At 37.5% G+C, this 22,201-nt stretch overlaps 1 protein-coding gene across 1 annotated transcript in view; it reads right to left on the bottom strand.

The window, feature by feature from the left end:
- The window catches only part of WDR49 (WD repeat domain 49), a 172,525-nt gene that overhangs the window by 3,364 nt on the left and 146,960 nt on the right, over positions 1-22,201 (bottom strand). Inside the window, 2 exon segments of the mRNA XM_029213739.1 lie at positions 13,757-13,903; positions 15,768-15,870. Of these exon segments, the coding sequence (XP_029069572.1) occupies positions 13,757-13,903; positions 15,768-15,870 (250 nt within the window).

Below are 22,201 nucleotides of genomic sequence, written 5' to 3'. Positions count from 1 at the left end.
ACGAATACTATAAACATCCAAGCTGCCCATCAAATCTGAAAACTTCCAATAGTTTCAACGTGCAGGGAGTTCATGGACTATTGTTCCCAAGAGTCCTTTTTGAGGAAATTACTACAACATAAACTGAGAAATGACTGAGGAAAAGATTTGGCGGTGAGCACCAAATATATTTTAACGTAGAAGTGAGATTAAAACAACATAAAGTTTAGGATGACAAATTAGAAGGCAAATGCCACATGCCTGACAACGTAGAAATGATACAATTAACAAAAATTGGGAAAGTAAGAAAGAAGTTTCATTCATGATAGATCAGTAACAGCTGAGAGACAAAGGACTTAAACCAACAAGTCAAGTAATAGCCGTATAAGCAAATTTAACAAAACAGAAGCAGAAAGAAAAATCATATTATTGAACAAAATTGTGTGGTGGAAGGGGGGGGGGGAATGAAGAAACATGTTCATTTATCATCAGTCAGCATGGATTTAATTGTTACTGCCCTAGAAAAATAAAGGGTGACAACAATTATAATTATATGAATCTATAAGTATAAAGGTACTACCAGAACAAACATATAACACCCACCCACCCACCCCCCTCAAATAAAACAAAGAAAAAGATTACAGGTCCAGTGAAAACTTCAAAAAATATATAAACAGTAAATAGCAGAAAAGAGTATGAGAAATACAAAACCAAACTGTCTAATAAACAACAAATTTAAATGTGCTCAATTTCATGATTTTAAAAAATGGATTTTTTAGTTGGATCAAAGGCAAAAACCCAATTCACGTCTAAAATAAAATGATTCCAAAAATTTGAAATAAAAGGATGGGAAAAGTATACCAGGCAAATCAAAATCAAAAGAAAGCGGGGATCAAAATCTAAAATCATAGATGCATGAAGAAACCCTCAAAGGATACACAGACACTCACAGTAGTGGTTGCCAGAAATAGGTGATAGTGGGAACTGGACAGATCAGCATCTTGGAAGGGAGGTAGACTTCTCACTGAATAATTTTTTATATGTTCTAATATTTGATCAGTGTGAATATATGTTGTTTTTCATATAAGAAAGTATATGAAAAACAGCATATTCTGTTTTTTATTAAGACAAAAATGCAACCTGGACCTACCTCATAAGCAAGGTTACAAATGAAAACCCTTTCCACTGGCCTAATACCAGTGGTACAAGATAGTGTGGATTTCTGCACATTAGTTGATTCTGTCCTCTGTTGTCCGAAGGTAAGCACGTCAGAATCACAAGGCATTCTGAATGCCTCAGAGCTCTTCTGAGGTCCACTGTGAAAGACAAAATGTTACTTCTGAAATAAACCCTAGCTGCTTTACTGAGATTTGTCTCTCAACTAGACAAGGAATTTTCATTGTAATTGACTGGGTTTCAGGACAATTAAACCAATAACTAACCGATAGGCCTTTGCAAGTTCTTTGACAGGGATAATCTTTCTGGGATAATTTATTTTTCTGAGTTAAAAAACAAGTGATAAAAAATTCATATGCAAGGGTAGATACCTGTTTCCTGGGCCCGAAGCTTACAATTTGGGGAGCTTTGTTTAAGAAAATGAACATAAAATTACAAATACAAAATTATTCATAAAAGTGGTTATGGACTTAGAATGAGAAAATAAATCTCAACAAATTACTGGAGTTTTGTAGAGCTGAATCCTTTTCTTCTCAGATCTCTTTCAGGAAAGGCACCTGAAATGCTTACCTGGAAATGATTCCTACTTGCAACCTGGCTTCCTCTCTTCACCCAGAACACCCTAAAACTCCCAGCAACTCCTAATACTCACAAGGGACTTTGTAGATAAGGCTTATAAAACAACCTACATTAGCTTCACTAGCAATCTCCTTTATGTGGCGAAAGCCATGTCATTAACCGAACACCTTCTAAATGAATAATGGTCATCAGTTCCTCTCACTATTCAGAGTAACAACCGCATTTGCTGGGTTAATGGCATAATGTTTGCATATAAGTGAGTCTGCTGTGGATTATGATACATGTAAGAAACCATTAACCATTTATTGAACCTGTTTAAGATTATAAAAGCATGTCTTTAACCTTGCTGTGGTGACTTGTTTTCTTGATGAACTTGGCAAGGCTCTTCCCAGTTATTCAATCAAACACTAATCTAAGTGTTGCTCTGAAGAAATTTTGCCTATATAGTTAAAGTCCCTAATCAATGGATTTTAAGTAAGGAGATTATCCTGGATAATTTGGGAGAGCCGGACTTAAATCAGTTGGAAGGCCTTAGAAGCAGGACTGAGGCTTCCCTAAGACAGAAAAGAAATGCCAACACTGGACAAAACTTCTGCCTGTGCCCATGGAGTTCAGTCCTCTTCCTTTCACTGCCTGTGGACAACAGCTTTAGCCTGTGCCCAGTCTGCGCTGATCTTCCCTCCTGGCGCAGCTCTACTCCTTTTGGACTTGCTCCACCAGCCCTCACAATCCCATAAGGCAATTCCTTGCCATAAATTTCAATACATGGTCCTGCTCGTTCTGTTTCCCTGCACCCTGACCGATACACTTGCCATAAAGTGCATTGTTTAACGCAGAATCATCGTGAAGGACGAAGCATTCTTATTGAGACAAATAGACTGGTTTGTCAAGGTTCCTGCGGTTTGTGACTGGAGTCTCCTTGAAAAGAAAATTTATGTTTATTTAAATATACAGCTTATCTTAAAGCACCTTCAAGTTCCCACACAGGTGTTATGTGGGACCTCAAGCCTTAAACTTCTTGCCTTATGGGTCCAACAACTTATTTAGAATCTTGGTGAGTAGTTCACTCAGAAGGGTTAGTAACAGCCAGTGTATTTGGACTCATTGCGTCCAAATGGACCCATCTTTAAACCTTCTAAAGGCTTCCTTCTCACTTAAAAGAAACCCAAGTTTCTTGCCCAGGCTACCTCATCCCACATGAACTGATCCCTAATTCTTCCACCCTCATCTTGGGCTCTCTGTGAGCATCTCTCACACTCTACCCTGGCAATGCTGACTTTTCTGTCCCTGGAATATGCCAACCTTTTTCCCACCTCAGTAGCTTTACAGTTCTGCTCCCATCCTTGGAATGTTCTGTGCCCATTTGTTTGTGGAACTGCCTCCTCTTATCTTTCAGGATTCAGCCCAACAATCAGAGAGAACTTCACTGATGCCCCTCCTTAGTCACGTTCCATCACATTGTCTTGCTTTATTTTCCTCATACCTTTTATCAATATCACTATCCAAACGTATCTTCTTCTGTTCAGTTATTTATTTATTGTCTATCATGACCCTAGGTGATAAATTCAATGAGAGCAAAGACCTTGTTTGTCTTTATACCCCATATACCCTTAGCACCCAGCATTGTGTCTGGTATTTACAATAGAAGATGGTCACAAAAATGTATTTGTTGAATAAATGAGCAAATGAATGAAGATACCTCCAGGCTTGTAAAGGATCCCTCTTCACACTTTGGAATTCCTGCCTTCCAGAGACCCGAGGGACTCTATTATGGTAATAGAAGGCTGGTCCTCCGTGTCATTTATCTATATATCCATCCACTTACCGCAACCCCTGCTCTTAAAAATTAACATCAAGTGTTATTGGTAACCATTTATGTTCCCTATTTCCTACTTGGGAAAAGATGACACTATACATTAATCACTTCATTTTATAGTTGGCTGCCCAACAAGGCTTGTTATAATGATAACCAAAAGTGTTTTAAAAGCGATGAAAATGAAAGATGTGGTAGCCACGAAGCATTCAAACATTTTCACTAAAATAAAATGATTCAGTGATTTTCATAAAGCAAAGTTAATCTTTATCATCTGATCCCTCCCTTGCCCCGTAATTGGAGACTAACTATATATCAGATGAACAACAGTGGCAAACCTCACAAAGGCACCCTGGCAAGAAGGGACTTAGCGACTATGTCAACACAGCACTGCAATGACCAGCTGTTGTTAGTTTATGAACATACGGTATTCTGAAAACTTTCTCTTCAATTCACATCCTCCATCCTATTCTAAGTCCTCTAGGTAAGTGCTTCTCAAACTTTAATGTGCATAAAAATCACCTAGAAGTCTTGTTAAAATGCAGATTCTGATTCCATAGATCTGAGTTAAGGCCTGTGATGCTGCATTTCTAACATGCTCCTGGGTGACGCCCAGGCTATATCCACTGCCCACATTTTGACGTCAAGGTTCTAATTCCTAAATATAGACTAGATCAGGATGGCCAGGCTGTCATTTAATTTCAGCCATCACTGTGTAACAATCAGGTAACAAAGCAACAGGTTATTGGCAAAGTAGTGAGAATTTATCAAAATGCTTTAGTGGTCTTCATATGGCTCTTAAATGATCGTGCTTGGGACCTGTTCAACCTTTTTTTTAAGACTTTTTTTTATGAGCCGTTTTATTTTTACAACAAAAGTGAAAGGAAGGTACAAGTATTTCTTATATATCCCCTGCCCGCACACATGCAAACCCTCCCCTGTTATCAACGTCAGTCACCAGAATGGTATATTTTTTAGTAAGGGTGAATCTACACTGACACATCATTATCACCCAAAGTGCATTGTTTACCTAAAGTTTCACTCTTGGTGTTGCACAGTTTAAGGATATTTAAAGGATAATGACAAATATCCTTCATTATAATATCATACCGAGTATTTACATTGCCCTAAAAAAATCCTCTGTGGTCCCGCTATTCACCTCTTCTCCTCCTCCCCTGGCAACCACTGATCTTTTTATTGTCTCCATAGTTTCGCCTTTTTAGAATCTCATAGAGTAGGAATCATACAGTGTGTACCTTCTCAGATGAGTTTCTTCCACTTAATAATATTCATTTAAGATTCTTCCATGTCTTTTCATGGCTTGACAGCTCTTTTTTTTAAGTGCTAAATAATATTCCATTGTCTGGATAATAAACTGTACCACAGTTTATTTATCCATTCACATGCTGAAGGACATCTTTGTTGCTTCCAAGTTTTGGCAATTATGAATAAAGCTGCTATAAAGATCTGTGTGCAGGCTTTTGTATGAAAATAAGTTTTCAGGTCCTTTGGGTAAATACCAAAGAGCATGATTGCTGGATTGCATGTTAAGAGTATGTTTAGTTTGTAAGAAACTGACAAACTGTCTTCCAAAGTGGCTGTACAATTTTGCATTCCCACCAGCAATAAATGAGTTCCTGTTGCCCCACATCCTCGTCAGCATTTGGTGGTGTGAGCGTTCTGGAGTTCGGCCATTCTAATGCGTGTGTAGTAGTGATAACTCATTGTTCTCTCACTCTGCATTTCCCTGATGACATACGATGTGAAGCATCTGTTGACTCTTTTAAAAAAATGTTTTTCACATGTTAATGACTTCTGTTTCATAGGACTCAAATTATGGTGATATCATATAAACAAAGATATAAAATAATAGGAAGGATTTTTTTACTTCTAAGATATCTCTGAGTTTTGTGCTCAGTCTGGATCTTCAGTTATCTAAGACTTCCTGGCATGAATCATGTGTAGAAATCTCTCATTTCCTACTAAAAATGAATATATCTATAAATGCATTCTTCTTGTATTTAATTATTTGTTCAAGTAAGAAGATTTCCACAATATTTGATTCTTTTTCTTTACTGGTACTAGATTTAAGATAGTACTTTAAAGCAAAGATATATAAGGTTGATTTTCCTAAAATCCTGTGTGTATACTTTCTACCTATAGCTTAAGAATTATAGAGAGTAAGTTTGTATATCAATGAAAAACCAGTATTGTCTCTAGCACACCCTTCTGAGTAGGCAGATTCTGGCTGAGTTCACCATTTCTGAACTATTTTGCCCCTCTTTGTAAATTGCAGGTTACCATGGATACGCAAACTCCGTCTCATCTGGTAGAGTGTTAACTGACTTGCTCCCCTTCCTTGGAAACACCAGTTTTTGTACCTACCTGCAAATTTCCCCCCCTCCTAACATCTGCTTCTACAGAAGCAATGCCAACAAGAATCCCTGAGAGACACTTCTCAGACACTGTTCTGCCCCACCCAGAAGATTCATGATCACCTCTGGGCTGTTCAACAATGAGCGGTAATCATTCATCTTGAACAAAAGTAAGGGGGCTGAAAACATTAAACTTTACCCTGTGCAACTAGAAAGTGGAGGCAGTTAAGAAATGGCCCGACCCTCTTGCGTTCCAGAAACAGATAACAGCAAAGGACCACTCTTCCCTCTCTCCTTCTGAGATAAGACCCTCTTCACCCTCCTCCCTAGTCTAATAAGACTCATGGATTCATTGACCTGTCTCTACAATAGCTCAAGCCCCCTTCCATTTTTTGAGATACTCCTCTTTAATGACTATTCTCCCTGTTGCAATAGCTTGAATAAAATCCTCTCTTTAATTGTCCCGCACATTTTGTCTTTGACAAACAACAACAACAAAACAATTCACCTGAGGTACCACTAATGCAGCATTTTCTCTACGCTGGAAGTTTTAAAGATTTTATAGGTACAATATGATGACTTCTGGGGAATTTATTGGCAAAACCTGACCCAGAGCCACTTCTAAGTAGATTCCAGTTTTTTGAATAAAGCATATCAAAAAGGGATTTCAAGCTGTTTGAGAACCCACGGGGAACAACTTGGAAGCTAAAGAGAGAGTGTGAAAGATGTTTCAACTTGAAAGGGAAAGAAAGAAAATACAAAAGGACATTAAAAACACAGTAGGTAAAACTGAAAAGTCACCTGGGGCTTATGAGGTGTTTGAAACTGTCCCAAGTTCCAAAGCGGTAGTTTAGAATGTTGAAAGTAAGTCTGGCAAAATGCCTCTCATCGTACAATTGCCAAAGAACATTCAGCACACTGTAATTATGGAGATTTCAGGAATGTGTGTAAAATGCAGTGCAAAGACTTAAGGTAGACTCTGTAATGATAGTGTGGAGGAGGGCATGTATTAGTAATTGAGATTTTTTTTAAAGTGCTCATTTATAATAACAATTTTTAAATTCAGTAGCCTCCTACGAAAAAGGAGATGAACAATTTTAAATGAAAGTGTTAAAAATAGGTAATATTATAGTGAAATAGCTGGTTTTAGAAAGCCGCATAAGAATAGGCTGCCTAAGGGCTATGATTTCAACGTTATCTGAACAAGGGAGGCTGTACCTAGAAATATTAATAACATGGACACCTGTAAAACAGGGACAGACACTTCTCAACTAGGGTCCTCCTTTTACTAGCTATGCTCTTTTTTCTATCCCACAGAGTCTATGCCAGAGACTCTTTATATAGTAAATAGGGGCAATAATATTTCCTGTAACAAAGAGCCATTTAGTGGAATAATAATAATAAAATACCATCAATAAAGAAATGTATCAAATGCTTATTAGGTGAAGGCTCTGTGCTAAGGGCTTCACATGGGTTATTTCACTTAATGTTCACAGCAGCATTATGAAGACGGTAACTAATACGATGCCCATTATTAGTTGAAGAAACTAAGGCATAGAGAGTTTAACTGACCTGCTCAAGGTCATATAGCTAGCAAGTGGTAGAGTCTTGATTTGAAGCCAGGTTTATGCTTGAAATTTTGCCCTTACTATACCTTTATTGCTTTGAGTCTTCCAAGTTTTATTCATTCTATGAATGGAAATTCTCCAAAAGACAACCATAACCGTTAACACCTTATAACTGAGTAGGAATCATGACTGTGATTTCAAAGCTTATAAAATAATGTAAAGGACCAGGAGTGGGATAAAAAGCATGAATAGCCAGGGAAGATGGTACTATGCCAATGATCAGTGCATTGCCCCTGAGGTCCAACGCCACTCTTCACTGCTCGCTGCGTGATAATGGACCAGAGTCTTGTGAATGGTTCTCCTTTGACAGCTGGTACAATGTTGAGCTCTGTCACTAGAGGGACACTGGAGGAGAAATGGATTTCTCTCCAAGCGGGTGTTCCCCTCACCAGGCTCCTGCAGGGCAGTTCCTCCAGCACTAGACTCCTACAGCATGACTTCCCCAGGACCAAGCTCCTCCAGTGCCTTCTGCAGCTCCAGACTCCTGTGATGCAAGGATGGCTTTTCCAGAGCCACAGCTTCCCTTGCCACCCTCCCAGGTGACTTTGCAGCAGAGTGCCACCTGTCTGCCAGCATGCAATGAATGACTTTCTGTAATACCCCAGGAGGCAAGCAGAGGGCCGCCAGTGTGACTCCTCTCTGTGAACAGCCTCCCCTGCAGCCCATTGATGGCTCTGCAGTGAGTTCTGAGACACATCACCTCCCTGTGGATGGCTTCCCCTGATGCCCCTGAGAGCAGATTTCTGCAAGTTCCATCTGCAGCAGCTCTGCCAACTTGCCAGGTGGCAAAACAGCGATAAGCCCTCTTGCACAAGGTCTGGGTCTCTGCCCTAGCTTAGGTGGGCCTATTCCTTGGTCTGTCTCAGGCCTGGGAGTAGTGGCTTCTCTTTAGATCTTCTATTCCTGTGTTCTTTAGAATTCTCTTTGCTGCTTACTAGCCAATGTTCTATAATGTGCATATATTATATCTAAAATCAGAAGAAAAAATGAACTGAAAAATAAAATTAATTCTAAAACATGCCTTAACTGTAGTTGCTCTTCAGTTACCGTTCTTTTTCTTTCCTCCCTACTATAGTCAGTTTCTTGGAAAAGTGTTAGCTTTTCTTGGTAGGTGTCCCACAGGTACCTCTGACTCAACATATTCCGAAAACTAACTCTAAATCATCTTCTCCTCCTATATTCCCTCTCTCAGTAATTGCCTCTCTTTGACACAGTTATCCGGGCTGGAAACCTGATAGTCATACATGTCTTAACATCTCATCAGGGCACAAAATCCTTTAAATTCTACCTCTGTAACACTTCTCAAATTAATAGTTACTTCCTTTCTAGGGTCCCCTTATCTTCAAAATAGTAATAGTTACCATTTATGAGTGCTTATTATGTGCTAGTCATTGTGCTAAAATTAACCCACACAACTCCAAGAAGCAGGTACCATTAGCCCCATTTTACAGATGAGAAAACTGAGACTTTGTAGTTTATTTAATTTATCCAGATACAAACAACTAGTAGAAGGCAAAGTGAAAATTCAAAAGAAGATAGCTGCGTCATACAACAAGTTCCCACCACTCTAATACATACACTGCCTTCAGTCTAGCCCCATTATAATGCATCAACTACACAGTTTCCAGAAAGCTTTCTAGAATGCAAATCTGGTCATGTCACTTGCCTGCTTAAACATTTCAACAGGAATTTTGTTTCTGGACAGGATTTAATAAATAGTGGCAGGTCTTCCTTCTCATTGCACCAGATAGAAAAAAAAAAAGGTAAATTACAGAAATAATATTCTTAAAGCCTTCAGAGAGCTGTGAAAACAAATATTATCAAATTAAAATTCATGAGATAGTAGAGCCATTCTCAGATGAGCTGAGATTGCCAAATCTTTTCTTCCCTTTGGGGATTAATCATGTCTGGGCATTGCTAAGAAACAGGCTTGCCATAGACAGATTTTCTAAGGGAAGGGAAAATCAGAAGAGCTTTTGATGACTGTGTGGGTTGGTGTGATGGACTGCAATTTGGAGACACTTTGTAACTGTGGCCAGGGTTCCCCACAGGACATATTCTGAGTGCTGGGGTAGTGTGGGAGGCTGTGGATTGGACTGGGGAGGCAGATTAACGTTTCCTGCGGTCACAATATTCCACTACAGGAAGAGGCCTAAAACAAACATTTGAAACTGAAAGTAAATGAAGTCTAACTAAAGCCATAACCCAGCACTGACCAAACTCCATCCCTAATTGGATTAACATGATCCACCCTTCATGCTTTCTGTCCAGCTAAGGAAAGGGTGCACTGCCTCAGAGAAAAAACGTTAAGTTCATTATCTGTAGATCTTTAACACATAATTTCTGCCATATAATAAAAAATTATACAGAAATTACAGGACTTGCAAGAAAGAAGGAAAATGTGGCCAATGACCAAGAGGAAAAAATAGACATTAGAAACAGATCCAAGGATTACCCAGATACTGATGTTAGCAGGCCAGGACTTTAAAATTATTATAAATATGTTAAAGAAAACAGAAAATTTGGAAAAAAATGGATGAAAACAGAAGTAATTTCAACAGAGTATTAGAATATATATAAACAAGATTCAAATGGCATTTTAGAAATATATATACATATATATATACACACACACATATACATATAAAATCTGAAATTGGGAACTGATATCATGGGTTTAAAAGAGACTGGCAAAAGAGACAGGACTAGTGAATGCAAAGGTAAGTCAATATAAAATATCCAAAATGAAGCCCAGAGAAGAAAATAACATGGAAAAATGAGAAGAACATAAGATATGTTTGTGATATAATGAAAATCCAACATATGTGTAATTGCAATCCCAGAAGGACTGGAGAGTGGTAACTGGAAAGAAACAATATTTGAAAAGATAATAGCTGAGAATTATTCAACATTGAAGAAAGATGTATTCAAGGATTCCTATCAACCCCAACCAGTATATATACAGAGAAAAGTGTATTTATGCCCACTGTGATAAAACTGCTAAAAAACAAGGATAACGATAAAAATCTGTACAGCAGCCAGAAAAAAAATTACATTCAAAGAAACAACAATAATATGAAGAGTGGAATTTTAAACAGGAACTATAGGAGCAAGGAAGCAATGGGATGGTATCTTTAAAGAGTTGAAAAAAACTGCTATCTAGGGTTTTAAACCCAGTGAAAAAATCCTTCCAAAGTCAAAATGAAATAAACGCATTTTTCAGACACATAAAGCTGGGAAAATTACTCATCAACAGACCAACATTATACAAAATACTGCAGAAATTTCTTCTGAATAAAGGAAAATAATCTCAGATGGAAGCCTAGTACCCCAAAAAGAAATAAAGTACTGTAACCTCTAGAGTAATCACTAAAAGGCTAACACAAAGAGGTCTAAAAACTGAAGAATTAATAGAAGAGATAAAATGGGATAATTCAGAATACTTGCCTAAAATATTCCAATGGTTCCGCATTTCTGGTAAAATAAATACCAAAGTCCTTAACACAGTACACCGGGTGCTCCATGATTTGGCCCCCATTTACCTCTTTGGCCTTATTTCTCGTCATGTCCCTTCAAGAACCCAGCCATTTGGGACTACTCATAGCTCCCTTAGCACACCATCCATATACTGTTCCTTTGCCAGAAATATCATCCCCCTTTTTTCTTACCTAACTAATATCAATTTAACTTTTAATATCTAGCTCAGGCACAATCTGATTTCTCTGAAAAATCATCTATGAACCTCCACGTGATCCCACAGTACCCAGGGCTTATCTCTATTATAGCCTGGTTTGTTTCCTTATCTAGTTCCCCAACTAGTCTTCAAGAGCTTTGAAGGCTGTGCCTCTACAAGTCAGCTCTGCGCCTCCACCACCCAGCACAAGGGCCAGCACAGAGAAGGCATTCAATATTCACCAGGAGGGCTAAACAAACACAGGAGCAAACACGATTTCTGCATCAGCTATTTGAAGACTGCTATTATGCAGAGCATGTTACCATCCTCTCCCATTCTCCAGACCCTTATTTCTAAATAGCGCACCAGTACCTCAAACTCAACACATTCCAAACTCAACCCTATCCATATGTGTCAAACTCAGTCAACGTGGCACCATCTGAAGTCACCCATTGCAGCCGGCCTGGAATCATTTGGACTTGTGCCCTACTTCAACCACAATGTGTCTTTCTTTATGTTTCCTTGATCTTGACTTCCTCTTCTCCTCCCTCACCCTTTGAACGCCTACTCATTTTAAGTCCCAGCTCAGAGCTGACTTCCACTAATTCCTTCTTATGCCCCAGGCAGAATTAATCTGCCTTCTTCTCTGAGGCGTCCACAGAACCTCATTTGTGGTGGCACGTGTCATGCATTCTGTTGTCCTCAGTAGTTTACATCTGTCTCCCCCTCAAGCCGGTGAAACTTTTTAAAAAAGGAACTATTTTCACTTGCAGAGAAGGCAGATGAGTGGAAATATTTAAAAGGGAGCAAAGAAGAAAAGCAAAAGAGAGAAAACATCTTTTTTAAACGGTGTGGAAATTATAGAAAAATTTTATATTAAAAAATCCAGGAGAAAACATTCTCTTTGAAAATGTATTAGAGGGTTTTTTGTATTTTCAGTATTTCCAACCAGCCGTTCACCCCCAAATTCCCCTACACATCCTCCCTGCCCATGAGGAGAATTTATCTGCCGATGAAGGAGAATTCTCCTGCTGCAGAACGTGCAAGGCTCCTCACAAAAACAGGAGCTCCCAGGGCTGAGGAGAGGCATTTGCTGCCCTCACCCACTTCCTGGCTCTCCAGCTTCTGCAACCTCCTTCTCTCCTATTTCTCTTGCCTCTATTCTGACTCCTTGCTCCATCTTGCATGTTCTATGTCTGGACCGTCTTTACACTTTGTTCTGGCTCCCTGGATCTTGTCTTACTGTCTGTTCCCCACATTCTCTTCCATCTGTGACTCAGCAGGACAAGATAAGTCCTCCCCATGTTTATTCTTGAAGATGAATCATCCTGGGGAAAAAGCAGTAGGCTGATAGACTGAAAGCCCAGTCAGATGCACTAAAGGTTATTTAAAGCCCTAATGTTCGTGGATTCATGTTTTTAGAAGAAATGAGCAGATATCATAGATGATCCTCCTGAGAGCAAATGAATGATTATAGATTTAGAAAAGAGAAACTGAGAAAAAGCAAAGGAAGCTGATAATAATTAGACTGGAAATATAGCGGTGAGAAATGACAGCTGTACCTTGTTTACAAGTGGAATTAAAAAAAAAAATGTTGACCAGCTGTTATAGGGAACCAAGCAGAGACAAGAGGCTTAAACTTCCCCAAGTGTAGACATCAATGCCTCCCTCCTACAAGGGTTATTATTTCTCAAGGATGATGTTGAACCCCCATCTCAGAGGATTTGAAAAGTTTAGAAACCACAGATCTCAGATGGTTCGAGTGCAGTTCTGATCTTTTGACTGTTACAAGTTGAAAACTTCTCTTTTCATAAATTATTTTAAATGAGTTCCCTGCAGTGTCCATATGCTTTCTGAGTGCCTCGCTGAGGAGCAGGTTGTGTTGCCTGCACTCCCGTCGGGTCCCTCTTTGCAGGTAGGATGCTTGTACAGAAATTACTCTTCAAGCTCTTAGACACTTGGAAGCCTATAACAGTCCGAAAAATAGAGCATTCTTTTGCACATCTTGTTTCCAAATCCTCAGAGATCATTCACTTCTGTTTTCTAAATTAAGCTTTCTTGTCGACTCATCATATTAGCCTAGCACAACAGCTGGAAGGCTCTAAGACAATACACTTTAAGGAGCTGCTATTTATAGGATTTCACATGAAAAGAACAAAACCAGATTGTCAGAGACTCTGTTCTGAAGCTGCTTTAGGATATCTCTTTCTCTGGTATCAGATCTGAAAATTAAGATTATTGGGGGGAATGGGTTCTTATTCATAGCAGACTCATTATATATATTCATGGCATTCTGACTTCAGAAAGGTGGCAAAACAAAAATATTCCTCTTATGTATTTTGGCCTGTTGGCTGTCCTTTCTGAGAACACAGATCAGCAGCTGAGCTATAAATCTTAGCAGTCAAACCATACTTCATTTCGCTGCAACCTACAAGGCGAACACGTTACTTTCACGCTTTTCTACTTTGTTTTCTTAATTGGTTGAGTTTCGTGGGGAGAGAGGACGGACATGGTATGATGGTTGAGGACTTACTTTCAGGAAGTGATGGAAGCTCTGGAACTTGGGGACATTCCTCCTCTGGCTCTTCCCTAAAGTATTTCTCAGGGTCTAGAAGAAAAGCTGGTTTATTGACTTCAGGTAGTTCTTTCAAGTTTCCAATGCTTAATGACCTAAAACCACCTTTACAACAGCAGGTTTTAAGGGAGGATGGAAAAAAAATGTATAATATCATTAATTCCTCAGAAAGGGCTAGCACATTTCCAAGTTAACTTTTTAAAAAAAAAAAAATCTAACCTCCCTGTTACTCAGCTGGTACAGCTGCAGATCAGCAAACCCTATAAACACAGCTGTTCAAGATAAATCCATGTTCCTTTTATGCAAAGGGACCAAAAGAAACTCAAGGCTCCCCATTCATTTATTTTTCATTTTGTATTCTTTGCTATTTTCCCTTGAAAATGAATATTCTGCAGTTTTGGAAAAGCTCCAGTTTCTCTTTTATCTGCAAGAAAACTGTAGGCTTTGTGAGATGGAATCTATTTTTCAGCGTTTAACAACATATCTAAAAGTTTGAGTTTGCAGGTTCACTTTCATTTTGCTGAAATGTAAACCAGATCTTTATTATTGTATCTATGATGCACACAATGAGATAATGGGAAGGAAGACTCTTAATTATGCCCTTACAGGCAAAGTCTTGGACAAAATTAAAAAGTTTTCTTTTTGCTTCATGGGATAAATGGATAATGGAATGGAAGTCTACAAAAACTTAATTCAAGATGTGATTCTGTGTTTGTTTAACTGTTAGCTCTGTGAAGGTAAAAACTGTCTGTGCTTTTGTCATTGTGGTAGCTCAGTATCTAGGAAAAGTAAACTAACAGGTAAGTAGCACCTGCTCAGAGACAAGTCATGTGCCGTGTCAGTGGTTCTCGAACTGTACCAGGCATCAGAATCATCTGCAGGGCTTATCAAAGCATAAACCACTTGCACCATTCCCGTTTCTAACTTAGTTGGGTGGGGATGGGGCCCCAGAATGTACCTAAATTCCCAGTGATGCTGATGCTGGTAGACCAGGGAACGTACTTTGGGAACCAATGTGTTATATTAAACCAAAGGAGAAATCTTCGCAACCTTTAAAGTATCATTATGCCCTTTTGACAGATGAGGAAATCAAGGCTCAAGATGCTTTAGTAACTTGCCTGAATTTACATAACTGGTAAATGGTAGACCTTGGACATCAACTCAAGTATACTTCACTCTAAAAGTCATGCTCCAAGGTATAATAATAATAAATAATATTACTAATAAAACTGTACTGAGTTTCTACAATATGCCAGGCACTAAGTGCTTCACATATATTTTCTCATGTAATCCTGACAAAACCCCTATAGAGTAGATTAGTTTATAAATATGCATTGAATACTAACAAATAATAATGTACCTTTTGACAGCAAAATTTCAACAGAAATGAGCACATTTGCTCTGTGAAAGTGCAGCTTCCCCTTGGACATAAGTTGACAAAAGATTTGTAGTGAGTGAAAATTCTCGTCATATGATGGAGCTTCGAGAATGATTCTCACTACTCTTCTAAACAACACACTTCAATATGATAACAATTCTTTTGTTTCAATTACTTTTTTTTACAGTTTTTTTCTGGTCAGCCACAACTAAACAAGTACGTTGTTCTGTGTGGCTTTGGGCTTTCTGAGAACAAAAATAGTTTTAATTTTATTTTTATCTTTTAAACACTTAGGAGAGAGAATTAACATCCTGTGCCAACTCTATTTTGGAAACTATAGCGGGCACTTTCCACGTGTTTTCTGGTTTAGACCTTATACTTCTGCCTATTGTACACTGTGAAGGCTTGGACAAGTCACTTAATATCTCTGAGCCTCGCTTTCCTCCTTTGTTAAAATGAGATCACAAGAGCTTACATTCAGATTTATTAAGGAATACCAACATTCCTGGCACATAGAGTAGTTACTTGTTTTCTTCACACCAATCTATAAAATAATAACATGATAAAAATATATCAACGGTGATTACTTACTGAATGGTTTTTTTATAACTTCACCATTGTAAAGGTTATGTGTTTTTTTCTTATAAACATTTCTTTCCTTATATTCATACCTAAATTTATAACTTCTGATGGTCTGACATTGGAAGAAAATAATTTATGATGAAACAAAATATCAACCACAAAGGATGAACAGACACTTTCTGGCTATAAATATACACCTTTAACAAAAAAAATTTCTATCCTGTGGACCTAAGTAGTGACAATTGTTTACACTAATCAAGTTATATGTTTGAATAAAATGCCTACTAGCCAGGTGATGGTATAAAAGGGTAAGAGCCACGAAGGAGGAGAAGCTAGTTAAGCAAAGGTCCTGTCCGCATAAAAACTGGAAGGTCAGAGAAAAAACTATGAAGAAAATGCCACAGAAACGCACACTATCCTTGCCCTGTGTGTAAATTATATGGGCTAATCAGTGGTATGTGTCAAAAGCTCTTTCATCCAGTGTTATGCCTGGATCTTCATTTATGGTATCCAAAATGCAAAAAGAAAAAAAAGTTCAGTGCTTTTGAGGCTTGTTATATGAATCGATAGATTAGCTTGAATCCACAGGAAAAATTTTTATCAGTAAAACACAGGAAGTGAAACCAGTCCATAGTTGTATATAATTCCAGTCAGGAAACAGGAGATGGTCTCAAATATATTTAACATTCACTGTCACAGACCTCAACCTTAACAGCTACAAGCCATGTTTCCAAAAATTGTTATTATTCTCTTGGAAGCCTCAGGCCAGAAAACATACCTATTTTTCACAAAATCATTGAGAGCCATGGGGTCTGCCCTCTCCCTTCTGCCTCCTTTCCTTGCACCCTTTAACCCTTTGTGATTACTGCTGCCCTTAACCTTTATTCCCTATTTTGCTACACATTAAGCAGCTATAGAATCTTGAGATGTTTCCTATACTCTCAGCCTCAATTTCCTCCTCTGTATGAGATTCTTACTGTGATTTTAAAGGAGATAAGATGGATGAATGCTCAGCGATGTGTCTAATAAATAATGGTATTCAATAAATGTTTATTTCCCTCCTTCCTTTTCCTCTCCCCTACTTGACTGTATCTCCCAAACCCAAATGAGCTTAAAAGTAAAAGTTTCATTTTAGAGTAGTTTTAGAGTTACAGAAAAGTTGCAATGATAGTACAGAGTTCTGGTATACCCCTCACCCAATTTTCCCTGTTGTTAACATCTTATATTACCCTTTGTCACAATCAATACTGATATATTATGATTAACTAACCTTAGTATTTTATTAGGATTTTCCTAGCTTTTCCTAATGTCCTTTTTCTATCCCAGGATACCACATTACATTTAGTTTTCTGACTCCTTAGTTTTCTCTGGTCTATGATAATTTCTCAGACTTGCCTTGTTTTTGATGACCTTGACAATTTTAAGAAATATCAGTCAGTTTTTTTGTAGAATCTCCTTCAATTTGGGTTTGTCTGATGTTTATTTATGGTTACACAAAGATTATGGGTTGTTGGGAGGAAGATAACAGAGATGAAGTGCTATTCTCATTATATCTTATCAAGGGCACAGGCTATCAACCTGACTTACCACTGTTGATGTTAACTTTATCACCTGGCCAAAGTTGTGTTTCCCAAGTTTCTGTAAAGTTACTTTTTCCCTTCCTGTCTATACACTACTCTCTGGAGGCAAGTTTCCAAGCACAGTCTACACTTAAGGAAGATGAAGAGGAGAGTTAAGCTCTACATCCTTGATTGGGGGGCGTATCTACATAAATTATTTGGAATTATAGATTTTGTTTTTAAGGAAATCTTTGCCATCCAAAAGACTGATGGTAGGTAGCAGCTTTTCCCCAAATCACACTGGAATGATCTCCCTCACAACATACTATCTCCCATGAATAAGACATATTATTCAACCCTCAGAATGGGGGAAAATATTTTCAAACAAAGCAACTGACAAAGGGTTAATCTCCAAAATATACAAACAGCTCATGCAGCTCAATATCAAAAAACAAATAACCCAATCAAAAAATGGGCAGAAGATCTTCACAGACATTTCTCCAAAGAAGACATACAGATGGATGGCCAACAAACACATGAAAAGATGCTCAATGTCACTAATTAATAGAGAAATGCAAATCAAAACTACAATAAGGTATCACCTCATATGAGTTAGAATGGCCATCATCAAAAAATCTACAAACAACAAATGCTGGAGAGGGTGTGGAGAAACAGGAACTCTCTTACACTGTTGGTGGGAATGTAAATTGATACAGCCACTATGGAGAACAGTATGGAGGTTCCTCAAAAAACTAAAAATAGAACTACCATATGACCCAGCAATCCCACTCCTGGGCATATACCTGGAGAAAACCATAATTCCAAAAGATACATGCACCCCAATGTTCATTGCAGCACTATTTACAATAGCCAGGACATGGAAGCAACATAAATGTCCATCAACAGAGGAATGGATAAAGAAGATGTGGTACATATATACAATGAATATTACCCATCTATAAGAAGGAACGAAATAGTGCCATTTGCAGAGACGTTGGTAGACCTAGAGACTGTCATACAGAGTGAGGTAAGTCAGAAAGACAAAAACAATATTGTATATCACTTATATGTGGAGTCTAGAGAAATGGTACAGATGAACTTATTTGCAAAGCAGAAATAGAGAGAGAGGTAGAGAACAAACGTATGGATACCGGGGGGTGGGGGGGCGGGGTTTGGGATGAATTGTGAGATCTGGAATTGACATATACACACTACTATGTATAAAACAGATAACTAATGAGAACCTACTGTATAGCACAGGGAACTCTACTCAGTGCTCTGTGGTGACCTAAATGGGAAGGAAATCTAAAAAAGAGGGGATATGTGTGTACATATAACTTATTCACTTTGCTGTATAGCAGAAATTAACACAACATTGTAAAGCAACTATACCCCAATAAAAATTAATTTTAAAAAAAGACATGTTTATTCAGCCACTATTCAGGCTTTGACGACAAGAATGATGGTATCTTTAGAGAGTCATTTTAAATAGTAAGAGAATCTGTAAAAATAAGAAGTTGGTGGTGGATGCAGGAGAGGTAGATTACGGTGCAGTTAGGTCTTGCAGTTACTAGGTTAAGAATATATTTTTTTCCTCAGAAAAGTATAACTGAAATAAACTGAGGTGCAAAAGTTTGAGGGAGGTCTATCTTTGGACAAGTTAACACCAGACCTTAGTTTTTCTCCAAACACCCTGAATGGTTTCCTGCTTTTAGACTCTTTGTTTTCCAGCTCTCTCATCCAGTGGCATTTAAACTGAGTATCTTTTGTGTGAAACGAAAGACTCTGTCTATCTCCACTAAAGAATTTAATCCACAGAGGGAAAGAGGAAGGCGGACAGTAAGAGAAACTCTTCTAGAGAGTCATAACAATCTGCACTAATTAGATGACTGCCTAGGAAATGGAGCCATACTGATAAAACTCCAAGACAAAGGGCAGTTCTATGAACAACTAGACTGTAGAATCAACTTCGATTTACAGGCCAACCTATTGCTTCTTTTCCATAGACATTTGACTTCTTGGAAAGTGGTTACTATGAAAATGTACAGGGAAATGGAAAGAGGTGAATATTCCTAAGAGTCCAATATTCCTAGTGGTCGAATACAAAGAAGCTAAAGAATGTAATAAGGAACACAGATAGAGTTTAAAACTTTTCCAAAAATGTCTTATGTGGTGATGCAAGAAGGGAGCCTACTATGGGCTCTGTCATCCTTGCCATCAATTCTATGAGAAGGAAAGACTCTAAATCTGCCATCTCTCTGTTCTGGATGTAGGAAGTAGGAACGATGTGTGACAAGTCCCCAAGTGCCCTAAAGGAAAGTGAAGGTGCCTAGAGTAGTGGCTTACCCATAGCAGGTACTTGACAAAACATTTGATCACTTGACTCAGAGACCAGCAACTTTTCAATATGGTCACATGTTGCTTGTCAGACAGGCAGAATAGAGCAGTGGCAAAGTACTGACTCTGGAGTTAGAATGCCTGCTTTGGGGTCCCTGGCTCACCTCTTGTTCATTGTGTAAATCACTTAACTTTTTTCTGTCTTGCTTTCCTAGTTATGAAATGGAGATTATAATTGTAGATATCACCAAGGATTATAGTGACAATTAAATGTTAAACATAAAAAACCCTAGAACAGTGCCTGGAATATGGTAAGAACTCAATAAGTATTGGCTACTATCTCTTTAAGAAAGAATAATACAATATTTTTCACTCAAAGCAGGAGTTCCAACACCCCCTACAGCCAGTTCTAATACTCTTATTTTATTTTATGTTTGTGTTTTTTATATTTATAATATTCCTATTTTATTTTCTCACATAAGCTCTACTGGCAGAATAATTAGATAATCAACAGCTTATAAATGATATTAAATATCAGTTCCCATCTAATAATAATATGGAATTTAGAACATAATTATTTCATATTTCTAAGGAACATTAATTTTAAGTGTACCTTCTGCCTTATATAAACTTACAGAGAAATTAATGGAATTTATGTTTCATTTCCCATCTAATTATTTTATCCTGGTTTCTAATAATCATTTCCCCATAAATATTTTTTTAATGGTAGCCAAAGAAAAATTTGTCAGATAGTAGAAGATGGGGCGGATTTGCTCTTTGTTGCCCTAGAATAAGATGAAGATGGATGAGAGCACGTCCTACAAATGGATAGATCCGACCTACAATTAGAGTCCTTCTATAACAAAGAGTGGTTGAATAACAGAGAAGGCTATCTGCACAATGGTGAGTGCAGCCCGTAGGATATATTCAAGAAGAGGCTGGGATGTGCTTCTCTCAAGGCCTCAAGAAGAATTAGTCTAGCAGACATCAGATACCTCTTTCAAGTTCATTATCAAATTATTAAAGATTAACAAACGTGAAAAAATAATTAAAAAATAAAACTGATGATTTATCAGGGTGGCAATTTAAATTAAAAATAATAATTTTTTAAATTTTAAAAAATTTAAAATTTTTTAATTTAAATTTAAAATTAAAAAAAAATAAAACTGATGATTTATCAGAGTGGCAAGTTTAAATTTTTAAAAAAATAAAACTGATGATTTATCAGAGTGGCAATTTTAAGACAATGACAACAGTCAGTGCTGGTTCAGAGACAGCCATTTCTATATACTGCTGGTGGTGGAGTCTTCACACCATTGGGATGGCAATTTAGCAAGATTCAGAGGCCTTTAAAACTTTGACTCAGCAACTCCAATTCAAAGAATTTATTGTAATGATGAATTCAGTCAGGTACTCTTAACACGTGTGCATGAAGGTATTTCAATAAATGTTTCTCAGTTAAAATTTGTAAACAGCGTAAATATTTTAAAAGAAGAGAATGTTTAAAAAGCTACGTGATAAATTCCTAAGAGGTCATTTCGAGTACTGATGTCTGTAGATACTCATATTAAGTAACTCGGAAGTGTACTGGCTGTATGTTTTTAAGTAGTAAAACAGGTTATAAACTGTGTGTACTATATCCTCACGTTTATAAAATGTATATTTGTTTATTTGTATACGCATGCTCAGAACAAGACCTGAAGAGTGAAATGCCTAAGTGTTATTGGTGGTTTTGCTGCTAATGATTTCTTCTCATCTTTTTCTTCTTGCTTGTTTGTATTTGTAATTTTTCTCCTAATGAACATGTACTATTTTCATAATAAAGAAATACTCTAAGGTTATATTATCTAAATTATTCATTCTATCTACAATTTTTCTAGATTACAATAATTTTGTGTTAATCCAGAAACCAAATATTGCCATAGGTTAAGAAAAATGCATGTCCACTGTGGTTTTTGTTCCCCCATTTACTTTTTTCAGTTATTTCTTTTTTTCCCCACTTTCTAGTGGTAATATGACTTTTGCAGAACCTACAGAAGGAGAAAAATCTATTTCTTTGTGTCAATTTTTAACTCAGCATTAGGACTTCCTATTTTCTCTTAAATTCTATATTCATCTGCATATCCCCAGGACTTAAATTGAAGACGACATTTTACCACCTACCTACTTCTCACACACAATACTATAAAATACCTTAAGCACTATGAAAACCTGGTATTTATGTATAAGACAGAACATCATAAATGCCAAGCTTTTATCCTGGAAAGAGAATCTTAGGAGTTAAGGTGAGAACATGGCTTTAAATTATTAAACTTTTCCTTCATTTTTCATGTTTCTTTCATTTTCTATTGGCTTTTTTCTTTCTTCTTCTCTATCTTTCTTACTCTTCCTCCCCCTCCATTTAAACATCCCTCCACCCGAATACACACACCAAATGTGCTTTTCCCCTTTTAGTCTCTCCAAATTCTTTCACATATTTACTTTTCTTTCATACTTTTGCATATGGACAAGAACTGGCATGATTTTCTCCTTGGATTTCCTAATCTG

Source organism: Monodon monoceros, unplaced genomic scaffold (genome assembly GCF_005190385.1).
Source record: "Monodon monoceros isolate NGI ecotype Baffin Bay Population unplaced genomic scaffold, NGI_Narwhal_1 Super_Scaffold_11, whole genome shotgun sequence".
Lineage (NCBI taxonomy): Eukaryota > Metazoa > Chordata > Mammalia > Artiodactyla > Monodontidae > Monodon > Monodon monoceros.
Note: the sequence above shows the minus strand (reverse complement) of the source record. Positions and strands in the feature narration are given on the sequence as shown.